Here is a 20960-nt window from a genome sequence, read left to right on the forward strand (position 1 = left end):
CAAGAGTTCTGTAGAATTCAAAATTGGCAACCCAAATTAACCTATATATATATATATATATATATATATATATATATATATCGAGGAATCACCTAATATTTTTTTTCCTTTTTGATATTCGAATCCTATAAAAAAATGATTTTATGACCACTTATGTTACAATTCAAGCTCATGGTTGTAACGATCCGATCGGTCGTTTTGAGCATTTGTACTTTGCTCATCAGTTTAAGAGCATGAGTAGCCCCGTATGATGTATTATGACTTATGTGAATCGTCGGTTTTGGTTTTCAAGTTATTCGGAATTGATTTGGAAGAATGATTCTCAACTAGGAAGCTTTGAATTTGAAAGAGTTGACCAAGTTTGACTTTTTAGTGGTTGACCTCCAATTGGATTTTTGATGGTTTCGTTAGCTTCGTTGGGTGATTTTGTACTTAGGAGCGCGTCCGGATTGTAATTTGGATCTCCGTAGTAGACTTTAACTTCAAATGGCGAAAGTTGAAATTTTGGAAAGTTTAACAGGGAGTGGACTTTTTCATATCGGTGTTGGATTCTAATTCAATAAGTTGGAGCAGGTCCATAATGTTAAATGTGACTACTGTGCAAAATTTGAGGTCAATCGGACGTGATTTGGTAGGTTTCGGCATCGGTTGTGGAAATTTGAAGTTTAAAAGTTCAGTGATTTCGAATTTAGGTGTGATTCGTTGTTTTTATGTTGTTATGTGTGTTTTGAGGCCTCGAGTAGGTCCGCGCTATGTTATGGAACTTGTTGGTATACTTGGACGGGGCTCCGAGGGGCTCGGGCGTGTTTCGAATTGATTTCGGATCATTTTTCTTCATGTTTCATTGCTAAGGAGCTGATGGTTCTGGTGTGACCGCACCTGCAGCTGGTTTTGCGCAGATGCGATGGTCGCAGAAGCGATAAAGTTGTCGCAGAAGCGAGGGAGAGCTGGCTGGGGAGTCTTCATAGAAGCGGTACTTCTAGCACAGAAGCGCGATCGCAGATGCGATCATAGCCATCCGCAGAAGCAGACTGCCTCGCAAATGCGAGCCTTTTCCCGCAAAAGTGAAGATCGCATATGCGACTCTTGTCCATAAATGCGGAATCTGCTGGGCAGAAGCTATAAAATTGAGGTTTTGGTTCTTTCTTTGTATTTTGAGATGTCGGACATTGAGGCGGTTGTTGGAGCCATTTCCATCACAAGGATTGGGGTAAGTGTTCTACACTTGGTTTTGATCTTATTTCATGAATCTATCTTCATTTTTTGGCAATTTCTTGATGAATTTTAAAGAGGAAATTGGGGATTTTGGCCTAAAGTTTAATAATGTAAATTTTTGAGTTTTGAACATCAGTTTGGAGTCAGCATTGAGTGAAACTAGTATGGTTGGACATGTAATTGAATGGATTTACGGATTTTGTGAGTTTTGTCGGGTTCTGAGGCGCGGGCCCGGTTGTGAATTTTGGCCGGTTTTGGATTTTGATTAAGGATTCGATCTTTATCATTTGGAATTGTTTCTTGGGCTTTATTTGATGTATTTAAGTTGCTTTTGGCTAGTTTTGAGCCGTTCGGAGGTCGCTACGCGCGTGGTGGCATTTTTGGAGCATCGCTTGGCTTTATCGATATTGGAATTGGCTTGTTCGAGGTAAGTGACTCTTCTAAACTTAGTGTTGAGGGTATGAAATCCCCGAATTACGTGTTGTGTGATTGGTATTGAGGTAACACATATGCTAAGTGACGGGCATGTGGGCGAGCATCCTATGAATTGCGACTCCGTTGTTTCCATGGCACTGTATAGTGGTCCTATTTTGTTGATATATGTTTTTTCACCATGTGATAAGTAAATGAGTTGTCAATCATGCCTAGATATAATGTGTAAGCTTTATGCCGATATTGTTGGGACCCATAGTGGTCGTTTCTTGCTGTCACCTCACTGATTTTATTGATATTTCGTACTCAGTCATATTCATGCATTCATAACATATCTCAGTGTCAGTTGTTATTTATTGATACATCATATCATTATTTTCGGGCTAGTTTCATGACATTGAGAGCCCGAGAGACTGAGAGATTGATGACTGAGTGAGGCCGAGGGACTTATTGTGAGGATATTCATGGGATCGGGTGCACACCGCAACATATTTCATTGATTTATGATATGATTGGTCTTGATAGTACGCGCGTAGTNACTCTTTTGTAAGCCTAGGATTAACTCTAATCCCGTTGTAGCACACAGCCTCAACTGTTGCGACAACTTCAACTTAACTCTAACTTGAAAACTCTGAGTACCTAATACAATTGCTTCTAAATAAGCTGAAAGGTACAATATGAAAACGCCTACTACAATTGAACTAGAATAAAAGACAGACACATAAAACTCTTTATGGAGCTGGTTCTTCAATCTGTTTTATGTAGCTTCAGGTTTGCACAATTGAATCATACACGAACTGCTTGCAAAAAGCATTGTTATTTTGCTCTCAATTCACGTTTAACTTCTGCGTTTTTTTGCAACACCTGTAATGTGAGAACATCCTGCAATTTATAAAGTTAGTAAACAAAGAAATAACTAGAGTTCTGATGCAACTCTTCCTTGGTAGAAGAGTTCTAGTTGATCTCAACTTCTAACTCCTTCCCTATCTTGGATAATGTTCTCTTTGACTAAGGAGTTCTTCTCCTTATCAATTATGCAACCTTTTCGATCAGGACATATTAAATACACAAAGTTAAGCTTGTCTCCTTCACGTGCATCCCACATGCTCTAATCTGCCCGTTTTTGTGCACCTGAGGGATGGACCTAGTTCATGCCTGAGTTCCTTTGTCAGTCTTCAAAACTAACCTCTACTTGAGCAAACACTGTATTTGGTCAAACACGTTCATGCACGAACCCCATGCATATATATACACGTAGCATTTGCCCAAAGTATATATTACGCCACAGAGAGACAAGGAAGATTTGTTTAAGGTGATCATATCAAATAAAAAATTCAGAGAAAACAGAGTGTACAGAGAAGCCATGAGGAAAGTCATTGCTTCACACCTCATCGACTACGTGATAAGTCATGAGCTCAAAGGCTTATATATACATAATATCGAAAGTCAACCACTTCACCATCTATCTATTTCCTACTGCAATTAATTATTACTCAATTTGTTGTCATATTTCTAAAAAACCAAAAGTTAAGAAAATGGCAAAATTATATGAGAATGAACACCCAGTAAAGGCATTTGGATGGGCAGCTAGAGATACTTCTGGTGTTCTTTCTCCTTTCAACTTTACAAGAAGGTATTATTTGATTATTTTATCCTAAATTTTAGTTAGCTTTTTTTTTTTTTAGTTAAATTTATTCAGCTTCTCTGTTTTATTAGTGGTGCTATGGCTATAGAAAACTCTAAAATGGGGGTAATTCGGTTTGGATTAATAATGGGTGCAGAGCCACGGGTGAGAAGGATGTGCAGTTCGAAGTTATGTATTGTGGAATTTGTCATTCTGATCTTCAGCAACTCAAGAATGAATGGAGCAATAGCATATATCCAATGGTACCTGGGTTAGTTTCCATTCTTTTACTTTTTAATTATTTATTTGCATTTGGATTTAACTTGTATACATTGACGTGTAAAAAATGTGTAATCTAACTTGTGAGTACATGGTAATTAACATTTTTATCAGATTATTAATATTTATCGTATAGATTTATCTATCACCATAGGACACATAGCTTTTGGTCACTAAAAAGCTTATTTTCCTATAGTGTATAGTTACATTATAATTGATCTATCGTGCAGATATTTTTGATATCGTCTATGCATTGAAATTAAACTCTTGCAAAACACGTACATTTCCTTTTGTTGCATCTTCTTATAATTGACGTGAAGGTTTCTACTTAAAATTAGGAGACAGTTTCATAAGTGATTAAGTGGGCAATATTTAAGAACTAGTAAATTGACTCGTGCTTCGCGCAATAATAAAATATATCAGTGAACTTATTTTTACAAATTTACTTGGGATAGAAGAGACATAATTTTATGTTATATGCATATAAAATGTAGTTTATTATATTGATGGAATCACATAGATAAAATTTTATTAAAATTAGTGCTTAGATGAACTGAAACTTTTTATTATCAAAGATTCTTTAAAGAAATAAAAAGAAAAATAAATTGAAGGGAGTATAATTTCTAATGTGACGAATGTGCGCTGCAGTCCGGCCGTAATAGTTGTCTAATTTATATGCATTATCCGTTGTTGTCTTAATTTATATACATTATCCATTATTGCATATCTAGATGATTGTGTTTACTTATATACATGGTATAATGTGTATTTAAAAGTGATTTTAAGGAAATATAAACTTCTTTACCCTGAAAATCGGATAACAATTGAATTTGTAAGTGGTTTTAAGGATATCTGTATTAAAATGATACAAAGCGATAAATTAAATAGCAATTGAAATAAAATATGGTAAAGTAAACTCAAACCACACGAATTGAACAGTTATAGCCTTAGATGGTGAGCCAACCTCGAACAAAATGCACTTTGATCAATGTCAAGATACAATTGAATAAGAACTTTAAAGAGAAAATAATAGTATATTGCTTCTGAATGCGTGTAACAGTCCCTTTTACAAGTAATCAGACCACCTTTATATAGTAGAGGAGTCCTACTTTAGTTACAATTCTATAAAAGGTAAAAATGTCCTGATTTGCTGATTTGCCAGTTCCTTATCGATACATGCCGAGATTCCCGCTGTAATACTCGACCGGTCATGGATATTTCGGTCTTCTGTTATTTCAGTCTCATGTTGGTTATACTGGCAATGTTTTCTCGAGCTCGTTCGAGGTTAGGGTCGATTCAGGGATCATGGACTCGATGTTCTCAAGGACGGGCATTCTCACCTCATGTTCTTGTTTGATAGGACTCCGGGTCGATCTTTGATCCCTTACGTTCCGAGTCCAATAAGTCATGTAGTAGATGAGCCCAGCTTCAACCGTATATAGATAGTCCCCTCATTTTTCAGAGAGTAAACAATGAGAAACGATATGAGCTTCCGATTCTCACCTCGATACTCCGTGTCAGAATCGACAAAATGAACGAAACATCTCGTCAGTCACGTCTCCATGGCATTAAATCCTTGTCAGTTGTTGGTCGACCACTCCTGGATTTGAACCGTCATTTGAAATCTATAAATACCCCCTTCCTTATCCATTCAAACTTTACTTCCAAACCTTCTACTCTTGCTTCTTAGAAATTTCTCTATTTTCCAACACTCACAGTTCTGGTTTCTTGAGATCCTTGTGTGAAGAATTTCCTTTGTCTCCACACTAAATCACTAAGCGTACTGCTCTAACTTCCTCTTGTTCTTTTTCCTTCCATCTTCAAAAAGAAATGGCGAAGACTTCAAAAATGGTTCCCTAAAAAGAAACTACTTCTACATCACAGCCAGCTGGCGAGGAACCAGCGGTGGAACCTCCTCTTAGCACATTCATTCCTGGCAGGTGCTTGGTGACCGCCGATTTTAAGGTTGAAAAACCTTCACCTGTACCAGGCCGGGGTGAGAAGGTCTCGAGGTACATTTGCTCGATCAGTGAAGAAATTCTCCCCTCGGTTAAAAAGGACTACAACTGGGTCGGTAAAGACGTGGTGGTGCCCGGTCCCCATGAAGATATCACTACTCAAGTCAAGGTTTTTTTTTTACACTTATCCCTTTATGATGGGCCCGGTGGACCCGATAATCATCCATTTCTGCAAAAGGTACGAGGTGTGCCTCGGCCAGATTCGCCTTTCGTTCTGGAGAATCGTCATCCTTCTCCAGTTCTTTGTCAGAAAGATCGACAGAAGCTCGTTTACTGTCGACCACCTTATGCGCCTATACAGTCCCCGACTCTTTCGGTGGGGAATCATTAAACTTGCATGCCGAGCTAGTAAAGCCCCGCTCTCGAGCATCGATGAATATCATGATCGATGTTGGCTAGGCCAATTTGTCTGAGTGAGGACCTCGGACCTGATCCCAGCCGAGCATATGCCGTTCCCCGAGAAGTGGAACACAAAACGTAAGTAAAGTTTTGTTTTTCTAAGAATTTTACTTTTTACTCTCTTCTCCTTCATTCTTATCGGTGTTTGGTGGCGATGTAGCTGTTGCTCGGGACCCGAATGCAGTCCCTCGACTCAAGGAGTGGGTCGAGGGCATTGTTGCACAAAATCCATATTTCAAGCGCGCATGGCGCGAGCTCTCGAAGGGACGATGGGAGGCCCGTTCTCAAGGTGAGATCCCTCTCCTGAGTGAATAACACTTAGTTTTCTTTTGTGTTATTGAGTTCTTATTCGTTTCGTTTCCCTTTGCAGGTCTTTCTAAGGATGTCGCAATGAGGCCTCTATCCGGCGACGAGGATTGCCATGCCGAGTCCCCTGCTCCGAGACGAGGTGAAGAGAAGAAGAGAGAAAGGGCTCCGAGTTCTCCGAACTCGGAAAAGAAGAAAACAAGGAGAAGGCTGGTGCGCAAATCTAAGAATAGCACCAGTGCTCGAGCGCCCTCTTCGGACTCACTCCACCGGCTGAGGAACGAATCAGAAGATGAAGAAGAAGCTCTAAACTGGTAGCCCATATACAGTCAGGGTTCAAGGGGCCTCTTAACAAATGAGAGATGAAACTGAATTGCCTCAACTCAGAGCGGCTGATGAGGAGGCCGTGGCCGAGGCTTCGGAACCAGGAGGAGGCGAGGCTGTTTTGCCCTAAGTTAGGGAGGCCGATAAGTAGGTTGTGGCCGGTGCTTCCTGGGTAGATGATAGTATCCCAAAGGACACACTCGGTGTGATAGACCTCTCTGTGTCACCTTCGTTCACTGAGTCCATGTTCACCGAGGCCCAGTTGTGGAAAGGACGCCCCAACGAGGGGTTAAAAAGGGTGGAAGACCCCTTTCACTACTTTTTTATGGCGTATACTCTACCGCCTCGGAGGACGTCATCGGGTTGGGTGATTTACTGGTACCAAGGAAGAGTCCATCATCGGGAATGACTGGACCTTCCTCAAGTCTGAAACTAGTCAACCGGTTTCCAGCTCCAAGTGCGAAACATGACCGGAAGTGATCGATCATTATGTCTATTTCGGAGGATGCCTGGGTTCTCTCCGTCGCCGTAGGGGTGGCCAGTTACCTTCGTTGCTTGGTCACTGAGGAAGACCAAGCCAGGATGAAGGAGGTAGAAGTGCCCTGCCTGTTCAACGATGCTCAACAGGCATTAAACCGGGTAACTTCAGATACCTCTTTTTAACTTGTACTTAGATTAATTTATATATGGTCATAACCTTTTACTTTATTTTGTAGGCCTAGGTGCTTCATCACGCGACTTTTCTCCGATACTGGGAAGAGGTAAAAAGCAGTATGAGGCCGTGATCCGAGGGCTCACTAAGAAAAGAGATGCTTACAAACTTCTCGGTGAGCAACGCGAGGGGGAGGCTAGGAGCCTCGGAGCTGAGCTAGAGGCGGCTCGGAAGGAACATGCTGACCTGGTGGAAAAGGTAAAAGTCTTTGAGTTTAGTGACGATGAGCAAAACTCGATGACTAACGCTCCAAATCCGCAGGTCCAACAGTATCTTGATCGGATTGACCAACTTCGGGGTAGAGATGGAAGTGGTAAAGTCCGAGGCCGAAGAATAGAAAAGCAGAATGGATCGCTTGGCCTCAGAAAAGGAGCCCGGACACAATTGGCATCAGTTGAGGTCTAGCTCCGAGCTGTGAAGGAAAAGGCCTTGGTGCTGGCCAAAAAGATTGAAGAGCGTGAGTCTCAGCTTAGTTCGTCTGTCTCTGATCAAGAAAATCAGGCCAAGGAGCTTGGAACGGCCAAGTCGGAGGCCGAGGTGGTTAAAGTATAGGCCGACGAGATGGTGGCCGATTATAAAGCCGATGTCGAGGCGGCTCAGGTTCGGGAAAATAATATCATTGAGTACGCGAAGCGGCAATCTCAAAGGGAGGCCCTCGAGGAAATTCATGCTCAGGGTTTTGACTTATCGGCAGAGATCGAGAATGCCAAGGAGCTCAAAGCCGAGGCCAAAAAATTGGCCTATCCCGAAGACGATGAAGATTACGAAGATGCGTCCGAGGGTGGGGGAGACCCCGAAGGCGATGATGCGGCCCCCGACAAAGACTAGGCCACTTAGGCTCTTTTGTTTATTGCTTTCTGTATTACCTTTTTGTTGAGGCCATTTGGCCTCTGTAAAAATTTGTGTCGAGGCCGTTTCGGCCGTTGTAAACATCTTTCAATATGTATATATAAGCTTTTTTCCCTTCAGCAATCTCTAAATTTTTTCCTTTGCTTTATTATTTATATTTGCAAAGATTTAAAATGCCTTAGCATGAACTAGTTAGGCTATGCTCGGAGGTTAAAACAAGCCTTGCCTTCAACATTATTTTGTTTTTGAGGAATCGTGGGGGTTCTGTGTGACCGTATTTTTTCCCCAAAGTAGTTATACTTTTTTAGATTATAGTTCGCCGAGGGTAGCTTTTAGAACCGGTTAAAAATTTTAAGGCCTTGTTGTTTTTGCTACAGATCTCGGACGTCTTCGAGCCGTGTTAATTTGGCCGTAGCCTTTTTAGTTCGGGTGTTGCCCAGTGGGATTCTCACCCCGAATTATCCGGGCTTGCCTAGGATAACAGTCCCTGAGTGGGATGGCTGTAGTCTTCAAAATTCGGGCGTTGCCTAACAGGTCTTATGCCCTCAAGTTTCGATGACTCGGACAGAAGTCCCCGAGTGAGAGTGATTCTTCGAACTCGGATTAAGGTGGCCCTTGAGCTCGATACCTTTAGGGATCGGATGTAGAAAATTCCTTAAAAAATGCAAAGAAAATTTTAAGAGACAAGATATTTATCCGTGAGGAAAAGAGTTCTTTTTATTCTTGTGCGTAATAGTTATACATGCGTGCATGCTTTGTGCTAGGGCTCGAGCAGTCTATGCGGGCACGGTTCATTTGACCGTTTGGACCTTACAATAAATCCTATCGATCGAGACCATTCAATCACGAAGTTTCTTTCCTCGCTAAAGTCAATTCCCGAGGGTAATGCCCGCTAGTATTCGAGGTTGATCATAGAGAGAAGCATCGGATGCTGCTGATGCAATCTCTCACCGATTCATGATCGGACTTCAATTCTAAGTTAGCACGATCCACTTTTTCCTCGTTAAAAACCTTGCTAGAAAACCATTTGGGACAAAATCGGGCCAAGGGAAAAAGCGTGCAACGCGTGCTTTCAGGCCTAAAATTTTGTACCGTTCCCTATCAGTTACCTGCAAGTGTTAGTTAAAAATAAGTAAAAAGAATAAGTGGGATCGTACCTTAGTGGCAATACCACTTCAAGTGAGTTATGTTCCAGTTGTTCAGTAGTTGCTCTCTGTTTATAGTTCCGAGTTTGTAGGATCCCTTTTCGGTGATCTCGATAATTTCGTATGGCCCTTCGCAGTTCGTCCCCGACATCCCTTAGTTCGGGTTTCGGGTGTTCAGTGTGACCTTCCTTAGTACTAAGTCCCCGATAGTGAAGTGTCAGAGGTTGGCCCTTCGATTGTAGTTTCTCACGATCCGCTGCTTTTGGGCGTCCAACCGGAATAGGGCGGCTTTGCACCTTTCATCCAATAGCTCTAGGCTCCTACTCATAGCCTCGTCATTCGATTCTTGGTTGCATATCAAAATATGATACTTGGTTCTCTGAATTCGACCGGTATTAGAGCTTCAGTGCTGTAAACCAATGAGGACGAGGTGGCCCAGGTACTGGATTTCGAGGTCGTACGGTATGCCCATAGGACTTTGGGTAGGATTTCCTTCCATTTTTTTGGCGTCGGTTAACCTCTTTTTGAGGTTTTGAAGTATGGTTTTGTTGGTCGATTCTGCTTGCCCGTTCCACTAGGGTGATAAGGTATTGATAAGATCCTCTTGATCTTATGGTCTTCGAGAAACTTGGTCACTTTCCTGCCGATAAATTATTTCCCGTTGTCGCACAGGATTTCGGACGGCATTCCGAACCGACATATGATGTGGTCCTAAATGAAATCGATGACTTCCTTCTCCCTGACCTTCTCGTATGCCTGGGATTCCACCCACTTAGAAAAATAGTCAGTCATAAACAAAATAAATTGAGCCTTATCGGGGGCCAATAGAAGAGGGCCAACGATGTCCATTCCCCACTTCATGAACGACCATGGTGACAAGACCGAATGAAGTAGTTCCCTGGGTTGATGTATCATCGGAGGATGTCTTTAACATTCATCACATTTTCATACGAACTCCTTCGCGTCCTTTTCCATATCGATCCAGTAATAGCCGGCTCTGATTATTTTTCGAACCAATGATTCGGCGCCAAAATGATTTCCGCAGGTGCCCTCGTGAATTTCCATGAGAACGTAATCAGTATCTCTCGATCCCAAACATATCGCTAGTGGCCATCGAACGTTCTTCTGACCAGGGTTTCATCTTCGGACAAGCTAAATTGGGCTGCTTTCGTACGCAGGGCCCTCAATTCTTTTGGATCCGAGGGCAGATTTTCGGCCTTCAAATATTCTATATACTTGTTTCTCCAATCCCAAGTTAAGATTTTACAGTTTATCTCGGCATGGCCTTCTTCCACTACCTATCTCATAAGTTGTACGACTGCGCCCGAGTTGAGCTCGTCGTCCTTGACCGACGATCTTAAGTTAGCAAGGGCATCGGGCTTGCTGTTTTGATCCCGAGGTATGTGTTGCAAAATTCACTCCTTGAACCGATGTAATGTCACCTGTAACTTGTCCAGGTACCTTTGCATTCGTTCCTCTCTGACCTAGAATGTCCCATTAACTTGGTTCACCACAAGGAGGAATCGCACTTAGCTTGGATCACCTCCGCCCCCAAGCTTTTGTCTAGTTCGTGACCTGCAATCATGGACTCATATTTGGCCTCGTTGTTCGTAAATTTCACAGTTCTAATAGATTGTCTAACTACATTGCCTGTAGGTGGCTTCATTATGATGCCAAGTCCGGACCCTTTTGCATTCGAGGCACCAACCGTAAAGATAGTTCAGATTTACGAAGACGTCCCCGAGTTTACCAACAACTCTTTTTCGACCTCGGGTAGTAGGGCAGGTGTAAATTCGGCCATGAAATCTACCAACATTTGAGATTTAATGGTTGTTCGGGGTCAATATTCAAATTGTACCCGCTTATTTCCACGGCCCATTTGTCCAAATGCCCCGAGAGCTGGGGTTTATGCATTATATTTTGCAAAGGGTAAGTAGTTACAACATATATAGGATGACACTGAAAATATGGTTTTAGCTTCTAGAGGCACTAAGCAAAGCGAGTGCTAATTTTTATAAGTTAAGGTACCTAGTTTCGGCCTCACCCAGAGTCCTACTAACATAGTAAATTGGAAATTCCATGCCTTGCTCTTCCCGGACCAGGACTCCACTTACCGCTATCTCCGATACTACCAAGTATAGGTATAGCTATTCGTCTGTCTTTGGAGTATAAAGCAGCGGTAGGCTCTACAGATACCGTTTGAACTCCTCCAAGGCCCGCTAGCACTCTGGGGTCCATGAGAAGTTATTCTTCTTTTTCAACAACGAGAACAATCGGTGGCTCTTATCGAAGGACCTCGAGATGAATTGCCCCAGGGCGGCTATGCGCCTGGTTAGTCTTTGCATGACTTTTACGTTGTCTACCGCTGTGATATCTTCGATGGCTTTGATCTTGTCGAGGTTGATCGCGATTTCTCGGTTGGATATCATGAACCCGAGGAATTTACCCGATCCGACTCCAAATGCACGTTTCTCTAGGTTCAGCTTCATATTGTACTTCTTCAATATACTGAAGGTTTCCTTCAAATGTTCTAAATGGTCCTCTGCTCGCAGGGCCTTAAACAATATATCGTCAATGTAAACTTCCATTGATTTTCCTATTTGTTCCTCGAACATCTAGTTTACTGGCGATGATAAGTAGCACCAGTGTTTTTTAATCCGAATGGAATCACGTTATAGCAATATATGCCGTACTTAGTGATGAAGGAGGTTTTCTCCTCATCATCCGGGTCCATTCGTATGTGGTTGTACCTAGAATAGGCATCGAGAAAACTGAGGATCTCGTGGCCGGTCGTGGCATCGATCATGTGATCGATGTTGGGCAAAGGGAAAGAGTCCTTGGGACACGCCTTATTCAAATCCTTATAGTCTACATACATTCTTAACTTGTTCCCCTTTTTAAGGACTACTACTACGTTTCCTAACCAATCCGGGTATTTCACTTCCCGAATTGACCCTATTTTAAGGAGTTTAGATACCTCGTCCTTGATGAAAGCGCGGTTGACCTCGGACTGGGGTCTCCTCTTCTGCTTGACCGGGTGGTATTTCGGATCCATGCTTAGCTTGTGAGTGGTTATCTTCACTGGGATCTTTGTAATATCAAGATGGGACCAAGCGAAACAATTTATGTTAGCTATAAGAAATTGAATGAGTTTTTTCGTGAGCTCGGGAGTTAACCCCTTGCCCAGGTATACCTTCCGATCGAGGAGATGATCGATCAACGTGACCTGTTCCAGCTCCTCGACCGTAAATTTTGTGGCATCGAAATCATCCGGGACTATAAAAGATCTGGGAACCCCATAATCATCATCTTCATCAGTCCCCTGTTCATCCGATTGGGTCGTGGCTGGTGTCGATAATTGCTATTTAGCCCCTTGCTTTGTATCCGAGCTTTGTTCCTTTGATGTTGCGAGTGTTGATATTGGAATCACTACTTCGACTGCAAATATTTCCTTAGCGAATGGTTGTTCCCCGTAGATTGTTTTAATCCATCCTGGCCTTGGGAACTTTAACACTTGGTGAACAGTCGAGGGCACTGCTCTCATGCTGTGGATCCATGGCCTCCCGAACAGGGCGTGGTACCTCATGTCTCCTTCGATCACATAAAAATTGGTTTCCTAGATGGTCCCTACGGCATTCACTTGTAATTTTATCTCTCTCTTAGTGGTCTCACATGCCATGATGAATGCGTATAGAACTCGGACTGCAGGCACGATTTGATCTTGTAGGCCGAGCTGTTCTACGACCCTCGATCGGAAGATGTTGGCCGAGCTAGTTGGATCAATTAGCACATGCTTAACTCGAGATTTATTTATGAGTACAGATATTACCGGTGCATCATTGTGGGGCTACACGATCCCTTCTGCATCCTCGTCATTGAAAGACAAAGTTCCTTATGGTATTTATCTCGAGTCCGTTTTTACTTTGTGATGGATACTTAGGTGTGCTTCAACATCGGCCCTTGAGGAACATCGACCCCACCGATAATCATGTTAATGAAGTGCTAAGGTTCTTCTTGTTCGGTCTGTTTATTAGAATCCCTATTTCTGAAATGATTCTTGGCTCGGTCGCTCGGGAATTCTCGAAGATGCCCGTTGTTGAATAACCGGGCTACCTCCTTTCTCAACTGTCCGTAATCCTCTGTTCTGTGTCCGTGAGTGTCATGATATTTGCACATCTGGTTTGGATCTCTTTGGGCTGGGTCAGATTGTAGGGATCGAGGCCATTTGGTGTCTTTGATGCTTTCGATAGCTGATACGATGGCAGTAACATCAACGTTAAAGTTATATTCCGATAACCTTGGTGCTTCTTTAAGTCCGATAGGCCTGTCGAAACCGTTCTTGCTCATGAGTCCCCGGCTGCTCTGGCCTCAATCATTTCTCCTTTCATTTCGCATAGAACTCTGTCCGAACCCGCTGCTTCTTCGATCCCTATTATACGGCTAGTATAGATCCCTGTTCGACCTTGGTTCACAATCGATGTCTCTCTTGACTTTGTCGACGGGTCTAATAGGATAAACAGACTTTGAAGTAGTCCCCAGTTGATCATCTTCGACTCTGATTTTCGACTGAAGGCACATCAGCCCAAGTAACAGTCGGATACTCTATCAAATTCTGCTTCAATTTCTGTGAAGCCACCGAACTTCGAACATTGAGTCCTTGGGTGAAAGCTTGAACGGCCCAATCATCAGCGACCGGTGGTAGGTCCATCCGTTCCATTTGAAATCGGGACACGAACTCTCTGAGCATCTCATTATCCTTTTGTTTTACTTTGAAGAGGTTTTACTTCCTGGTCTCGACCTTGATAGCCCCAGTGTGTGCTTTCACGAAAGAGTTTGCAAGCATAGGAAATGAGTCAATAGAATTAGGAGGTAAGTTGTGATACCATATCATAGCTCCCTTTGACAGGGTCTCTCTGAATTTCTTCAACAAGACAAACACGATCTCATCATCCTCCAAGTTGTTTCCTTTGATGGCGCATATGTAGGAAGTGACATGCTCGTTTGGGTCAGTCGTTCCGTTGTACTCAGGAATCTCGGGCATGCGGAATTTCTTAGGGATCGGCTTTGGAGCCGTACTCGGAGGGAAAGGTTTTTGTACAAACTTCTTGGAATCCAAGCCTTTCAGTACTGGCGGCGCTCCCAGGATCTGGTCGACCCTGGAATTGTAGGTTTCCACCTATTTGTCGTTTGCTCCGATTTTCTTCTCCCCTGATTCTATCTGTTTCGTCAGCTCCTCAAGCATTTGTATGATCTCGGGGCTGGTACCCGACTTGTTTTCATTCGACCTCTCTGCCACCGGTTCTTCCCTACTGGTAATTTCCCGGGACGAATCGGGTTCAATTCTACTCAGTGCGAGGCTTTGGTTCTGCAACTGAGCTATCGCCGCCTGTTTAGCCTGTAACATTTCGAATATCATCCGTAGATTGATCCCGTCTCCTCCATTGTTTTGAGTATTCTACGTTATCGATCGGGCTCCACCACGGATGCTATTCTCGGGGTCAGTAGGCAGGTTTGTGTCGACAACCACATGCGAGTTAGTGTCCAACGGGTCCGCAACTGGAATTCCAACGCGATCAACGGGCGGTACCTCGTTACCGGGAACTATGTTTTTATTTTCACCATGGTGACCGGACTCATTGTCAACAGGTAGGGGTGCTGATTGTGAGTTTGAAATTTTGAGCTTAAACCTAAAATCAGAGACACTTCAAAGAATAAGTATAAAATAGTGTGTGTTACGGAAATTTGTATCAAATAACCACTATTATCCTTAGCCCCACGGTGGGCACCAAACTGTTTACCCTTACAATTAAATAACAACTGAATTTGTAAGTGGTTTTAAGGATACGTGGAATAAATTGATACAAAGCAATAAATTAAATAGCAATTGAAATAAAACATGGTAAAGTAATCTCGAACCACACGAATTGAACAGTTTTAGCCTTGGGTGGTGAGCCAACCTGTAACAAAATTCACTTTGATCAATGTCAAGACAAAATTGAATAAGTGCTTTAAAGAGAAAATAATAGTATATTGCTTCTGAATGCATGTAACAGTCCCTTTACAAGTAATCAGACCCCCTTTATATAGTAGGGGAGTCCTACTTTAGATACAATTCTATAAAAGGTAAAATTCTCCTGATTTGCTGGTTCCTTATCGATACGTGCCGAGATTCCCGCCGTAATACTCGACCGGTCACGGATATTTTGGCCTTCTGTTATTTTGGTCTCTTGTTAGTTATACTGGCAATGTTTTCTCGAGCTCGTTTGAGGTCAGGTCGATTCAGGGATCATGGACTCGATGTTCTCGAGGACGGACATTATGACCTCGTGTTCTGGTTTGATAGGATTTGGGTTCGATCTTTGATCCCTCACTTTCCGAGCCCGATTTTTCATGTAGTAGACGTGCCCGGTTTTGACCGTATACAAAACTTAAAATGCATGTCATATAAATTGCATAATAATAGAATAATTTTTATTCAGTGTATAATAATGATATAATGTGTATTTAAAATGTGAATCAAAATATATAAATTTAAAATACATATTATATAAGTTTAAAACGCATGTCATATAAAGTGTATAATAATGGAATAAACAAAAAATAATGTTATTGATACAAATATTATTAAATAAAAGATTATCCGTGTAAAAATCTCTAAAATATTAGCCAAATCAAGGTTTATGGGAGAAAATTGAAGTTTCTGTCTCGGCAAATGGTTACGCTAATTCCATTTTAAGAGTTCTTTAATGGAATGAGAAAGATTGAATCATAATTAAATTTGCATTTATCTTTTTCAAGAGATCAATAGCGGATTTATGTCAATTAAGGATGACACGGGAACTACTAAACTATCTATTCATCTTGCAAATTCGAAAGTGCAATTTAATCACATGTTCATATCTAATACGACTGATATTTTGAAATTGTCAATTGTTCCAGATATGAAGTTGTTGGTGTGGTAACTGAGATTGGTAGCAAGGTGGAGAAATTTAAGGTTGGTGACAAAGTAGGTGTGGGATGTTTGGTAGGATCATGTCGCAAATGTGAAAACTGTGACAACAATCTCGAGATTTACTGTCCCGATCATATAATGACATACAATGGTATTTACACCGATGGAACCACCACGTATGGAGGTTACTCTGATATCATGGTAACGGACGAGCACTACGTGGTTCATTGGCCGGAGAACTTGCCAATGGAAGCTGCTCCATTGCTAAATGCTGGAATCACAACTTATAGTCCTTTGAAATATTTTGGACTTGACAAACCTGGAATGCATATTGGTGTTGTTGGTCTTGGTGGCCTTGGCCATATAGCTGTGAAATTTGCCAAGGCATTTGGAACTAGAGTGACTGTTATTAGTACATCTGCTAGTAAGAAACAAGAAGCAATTGAGCGTTTAGGTGCGGACTCATTTTTGGTTAGTCGCGACCCTGACCAAATGCAGGTGAATATTATAACTCATGACTTTATACCTCGATCAATCAATCAAGTATGCTTCAATCTTAAACGGGAGTTTGATATAAGAATAGTAATTTTCATTTATACATGTAAGCAGGCTGCAGCGGGCTCGCTTGATGGCATCATTGACACTGTCTCTGCAGTTCACCCACTTCTTCCATTGATTAATTTGTTAAAAACTCATGGGAAGCTTGTAATAGTTGGCGCACCAGATAAACCACTAGAGTTGCCTGTATTTCCCTTGCTTTTAGGTACGTTTCTTGAATCGACTGTTTCTATATATATATATATATACATGCATTTATACAGAGGTTATATAATATGATAAACAGGAAGGAAGCTAGTAGCAGGGAGTGCCATAGGAGGGATAAAGGAGACTACAAGAGATGGTAGTATTTCGCGGCAAAGCATTAACATTACACCAGATGTTGAAGTCGTGCCAATGGACTATGTGAATACAGCTATGGAGCGTCTCGCGAAATCGGATGTCAAGTACCGTTTTGTGCTTGACATTGGGAATACATTGAACAAGAGTTAAGACACTGGACTTCTTGTTGTCTCATATCTCTGTATTTTGGGGCAAGAAAACTAGAATTTGGCCGACCATGTGTGTTTGTTAGTCTATTAAGAACCGGATTGCATAATGTATTTTGCCATATATAGGCTTATGAATTTGTTTAGCACGCACCTATTGGTGTTTATTTCTTATGTTTAGTGTATCAAAGAAAGGAGTCAGACACAGTGGCGGAGGCAGGATCTCCGCGAGAGGGGTTCAAAAAGAAAAAAGTTAAAAAAAATTGTAGCTAGTGGGAATTGAACCTATAATCTTACAAAGGTTTTGAACCCCCTTGACCACTAAGCTACACTTTTGGGCTATTTTAAGGGGATTCAAAACTTAATATATAGGGGTAAAAATTAAATTTTACCTTATATATACAGTGTAATTTTTCGGCGAAGGGGATTCGGGTGAACCCCCTTCCGCCCCCCTAAATCCGCCCCTGGCCAGACAAGCTTGATCACTCAGCCGGTTATATTTATTGTTTATTTTTTCTAACCATGATTATATAGAAGAAAAAGTTATCTCTATAACCTTTTAGCCACTTTTTCATTAACGAAATTTATATAACGACAGGGAAATATTTTTCTTTTCTGACAATAGAAAAATTCCCAAGGGTAAGTTAGAACACGAACTTTTGTGTGTGGCAGAGTGTGAACTCATTACAAGGGGCGGATCCAGCTTTAAGGTTATGGTTCTCGTAAATCTAGTAGTTTTTGCTCGAATCCTGTATTTGTATTAAGAAGTTCACTAATTATCTATAAATATTTGACTGGAAGCCCAGTTATTATTGTATATATAACTCAAAATTGTTGTAGGAACCCATAAACTTCAAATCATTGATCCGCCTCTGCTCATGACATATGCTTAATCCGCATATCATGCATCAAGATGTTGCTTTTAATCTTATATCTCAATATATAAGGGTAGACAGTAGCGGAGACAGGATATCTGCGAAGGGGATTCAAAAATTTTAAAAATCAAATACATAGTGAAGCTAGCCAACCAAAACCAAAAAAAAAAAAAAATAGATGGTAACAGATTTCATTAATAGAAAGAGAAGTTCTCGACACAAAAAATAGTGTTAAGATAAACAGATCATAGTAACAAGACTTTAAAAAGAGAAAAAATAAAAAAAAAAAACAAGTCTTGTGTTAGTTTTAAGGACCTATTGACTAATGAGATCAACAAAAAGTAACTAAGTACATTATTACTACTGCACTCGACGAGGTTTCATATCTTGAAATGTATTAATAAGAGCATCATTAGAAGTACTATCAAACACATTTTTTTCTACCTGAGGCACCAAACAACTGCTAAAGAACTCATCATTCATTCGACTTCGTAAGTCATTCGACTTTGTAAGTCATTCTTGATAAGTTTCATCGCTGAAAAAGCTCTTTCAACGGATGCAGTAGCAACGGGCAGAAGCAAAGCAAGTTTTACTAAGCGAAATAAAAGAGGATAATTTGAATGCTTCTTTGACTGAACTAATCTTTTTGAAAGATCACAAAGCCCATGTAGATCGGAGAATCTTTAATCAACATCACGAACATCAATAATATAACTTGCAAGCTGGTTCTCAAGAGGGCCCATACTACATTCATCAAAGTCATCAGGATATAACTTGGCCATTCTCATTATTTTCCTGATGTCAAAACTTGACAATGAGTTAATTGGATTCAAACAAGCAATTCCATGAAGCAAATAAGTTGTCACTTCGTCAAAACGTTCATTAAGTTTTTGAATTTGCCAATTAATAATTTGCAAAATACGTCAACCCGATAATGATGTGTGACTGTACTATCAACAAGTTTAAGACACGATCTTAAAGAACTAACATATGGCTCATAAAAGTAAGGTATTAAAATATCATATTTGATACAAAATGCAGATATCATAGCAATAAGAGATTCTCATTCCTCTTTCCTTAACTTTTGCAACCTTTTCTTTGCTACTTCAACAAGTAGCATGGCGTTTGCAATGTCTTGCTCTTTCGCTGTAAGCATTTATTGAGCTCATTTGTTATTGATAAAATATCTCTCATCAAACGGAATATGAATGCAACCTCAAATGTTTTACAAGCCCTGAGATATCCCATTGCCTTGGTTCTTTCATATGTAGAATGTGCAACAAGAACAAGCGGTTCAAGAACATCAAGAATAGAGCCAAACATCATAATAAAATTATTAAAAGATTTAAAGTGAGATCTCCAACGAGTATCTCATGCTCTTGAAAGACCAAGTTCTTGATTCAAACCCCTACAGGTTGTAAGCTCACCCATATCTAATGCCTCTTGAATTCTTTCTTTTTGAGATTCTCGAAATTCTGTGATGACCCTACAGGTCATTAGAGTTTTAAACCTTAAATCTATGTTTCGAAGCCTCTATAACTTCTTTATGCCTTCCTTTATTTGCGTGCGCACTCCGGGTATTTTCCAGAAGGCTTTTATGTTAAAAATTAATAAAATACGAAATTTTGCCTTAAAAATCCATTTGAGTTGACTTCGGTCAACGTTTTGAGCTAACGGACTTGGATCCGTGTTTTGACGGTCCCGATGGTCTGTATCGTGATTTGGGACCTAGACATATGCCCGGAATCGAATTCGGAGGTCCCTAGCTCGAGTTATCGCTTTTTATCAAAAATTGAAAGTTTAAAGGTGTAATGACTTCAAAGAATTGACCAATGTTTGACTTTGTTGATACACAGTCCGTATCTTGGTTCCGGAACACAGTAAAGGTCCATTAATATATTTATGACTTGTTTGCCAAAATTGGTGAGAAACATATTTGGTTTAACGTGATTAGGACGTCCGGTTGTTAAAATAGAAATTCTAAAGTTTTATTTAAAATTTCATTTGATTTTGTGTCCGATTCGTAGTTCGATGTGTTATTTTGGTGCTTTGATTGGGCGAGCGAGTTTGCATGAGGTTTTTGTACTTGTGTGCATAGTTGATTAAGAACCCCGAGGATCGGGTGAGATTCGAATAAGCTACGGATGATTTAAATATAGAAAAATCTGGGTTTTTTTCACTTCTGCTGGTTTTCTGGTGTTTTCTTCTTCGCGATCGTGAAGGTACTCCCGCGATCGCGAAGGGCAAACTGGGATGGGGAGATTTTAATCTACGCGAATGCGAGACCTTGGTTGTGAACGCGGAGCACTGGGGGGGCCCACTCTTCGGGAACGCGTAGTGACATAGAGGTGGGGGCTAGGAACTGACCAATACTCTTCGCGAACGCGGCACCTGGCTTGCGAACACGTAGGCTGGTGGGTGTAAGCCTTCGCGAACTTGAAGGGTATCTCGCGAACGCGTAGGCCTTTTGGGCTACTGCCTTTCGCGAACGCGGAAAGTCCTTCGCGAACGCGAAGAAGGCCTGGCGCCCAGTGATTTAAATGTTCAAATAGGGAATTTCTTCCATTTTACATAACCCTTCCATTAGAGCTCGGCCTAGGGGCGATTTTGAAGAGAAAACTCAACATCAATTCATAGGTTTGTACACTTTAACTCATTCTCTTCCATTTCTAACATCAACTAGTAATTTCTAGCCCTAATCTTTGTTCTTCCATGGTAGAAAACTAGGGATTTAGGAAGAATTGTGGGGTTTTGCAAATTGGGGATTTAGACCTCGATTTGGGA

General features: G+C 41.2%; 2 protein-coding genes across 3 annotated transcripts; both read left to right on the plus strand.

The window, feature by feature from the left end:
- Positions 1-3106: 3106 nt before the first annotated feature.
- On the plus strand, positions 3107-17475 carry LOC109244303 (8-hydroxygeraniol dehydrogenase-like). The gene is made up of 5 exons (XM_019411366.1): positions 3107-3280; positions 3429-3542; positions 16243-16753; positions 16865-17018; positions 17100-17475. Exons 1-5 carry the CDS (start codon positions 3183-3185, stop codon positions 17303-17305), a joined length of 1083 nt encoding a protein of 360 aa, XP_019266911.1. The 5' UTR covers positions 3107-3182; the 3' UTR covers positions 17306-17475.
- LOC109244304 lies at positions 3549-8277 on the plus strand. Of its 2 annotated transcripts, XR_002070684.1 has the most exons (5): positions 3549-6045; positions 6128-6256; positions 6338-7236; positions 7314-7507; positions 7571-8277. XR_002070684.1 is itself a non-coding variant. In XM_019411367.1 (4 exons), the coding sequence occupies exons 1-3, from the start codon at positions 6015-6017 to the stop codon at positions 6589-6591; spliced, it is 414 nt and encodes a 137-aa protein (XP_019266912.1). In that variant the 5' UTR covers positions 3549-6014; the 3' UTR covers positions 6592-7236; positions 7314-8277. The 2 variants fall into 2 exon arrangements, 1 of the variants encoding a protein (XP_019266912.1); XM_019411367.1 differs by having other exon boundaries at positions 7314-8277.
- Positions 17476-20960: the final 3485 nt, after the last annotated feature.

Source organism: Nicotiana attenuata, unplaced genomic scaffold, assembly GCF_001879085.1.
Source record: "Nicotiana attenuata strain UT unplaced genomic scaffold, NIATTr2, whole genome shotgun sequence".
Classification (NCBI taxonomy): Eukaryota; Viridiplantae; Streptophyta; class Magnoliopsida; order Solanales; family Solanaceae; genus Nicotiana; species Nicotiana attenuata.

What these genes read in the sequence shown, in the direction of transcription:
- LOC109244303 (XM_019411366.1), top strand. Translation starts at nt 3,183, where the DNA reads ATGGCAAAATTATATGAGAATGAACACCCAGTAAAGGCATTTGGATGG. An exon ending in CCTTTCAACTTTACAAGAAG is followed by an intron (nt 3,281 to 3,428) that starts GTATTATTTGAT and finishes TAATGGGTGCAG; the next exon opens with AGCCACGGGTGAGAAGGATG. An exon ending in GCGACCCTGACCAAATGCAG is followed by an intron (nt 16,754 to 16,864) that starts GTGAATATTATA and finishes ACATGTAAGCAG; the next exon opens with GCTGCAGCGGGCTCGCTTGA.
- LOC109244304 (XM_019411367.1), top strand. Translation starts at nt 6,015, where the DNA reads ATGCCGTTCCCCGAGAAGTGGAACACAAAAC. An exon ending in CGAGAAGTGGAACACAAAAC is followed by an intron (nt 6,046 to 6,127) that starts GTAAGTAAAGTT and finishes GTGGCGATGTAG; the next exon opens with CTGTTGCTCGGGACCCGAAT. An exon ending in ATGGGAGGCCCGTTCTCAAG is followed by an intron (nt 6,257 to 6,337) that starts GTGAGATCCCTC and finishes TTCCCTTTGCAG; the next exon opens with GTCTTTCTAAGGATGTCGCA.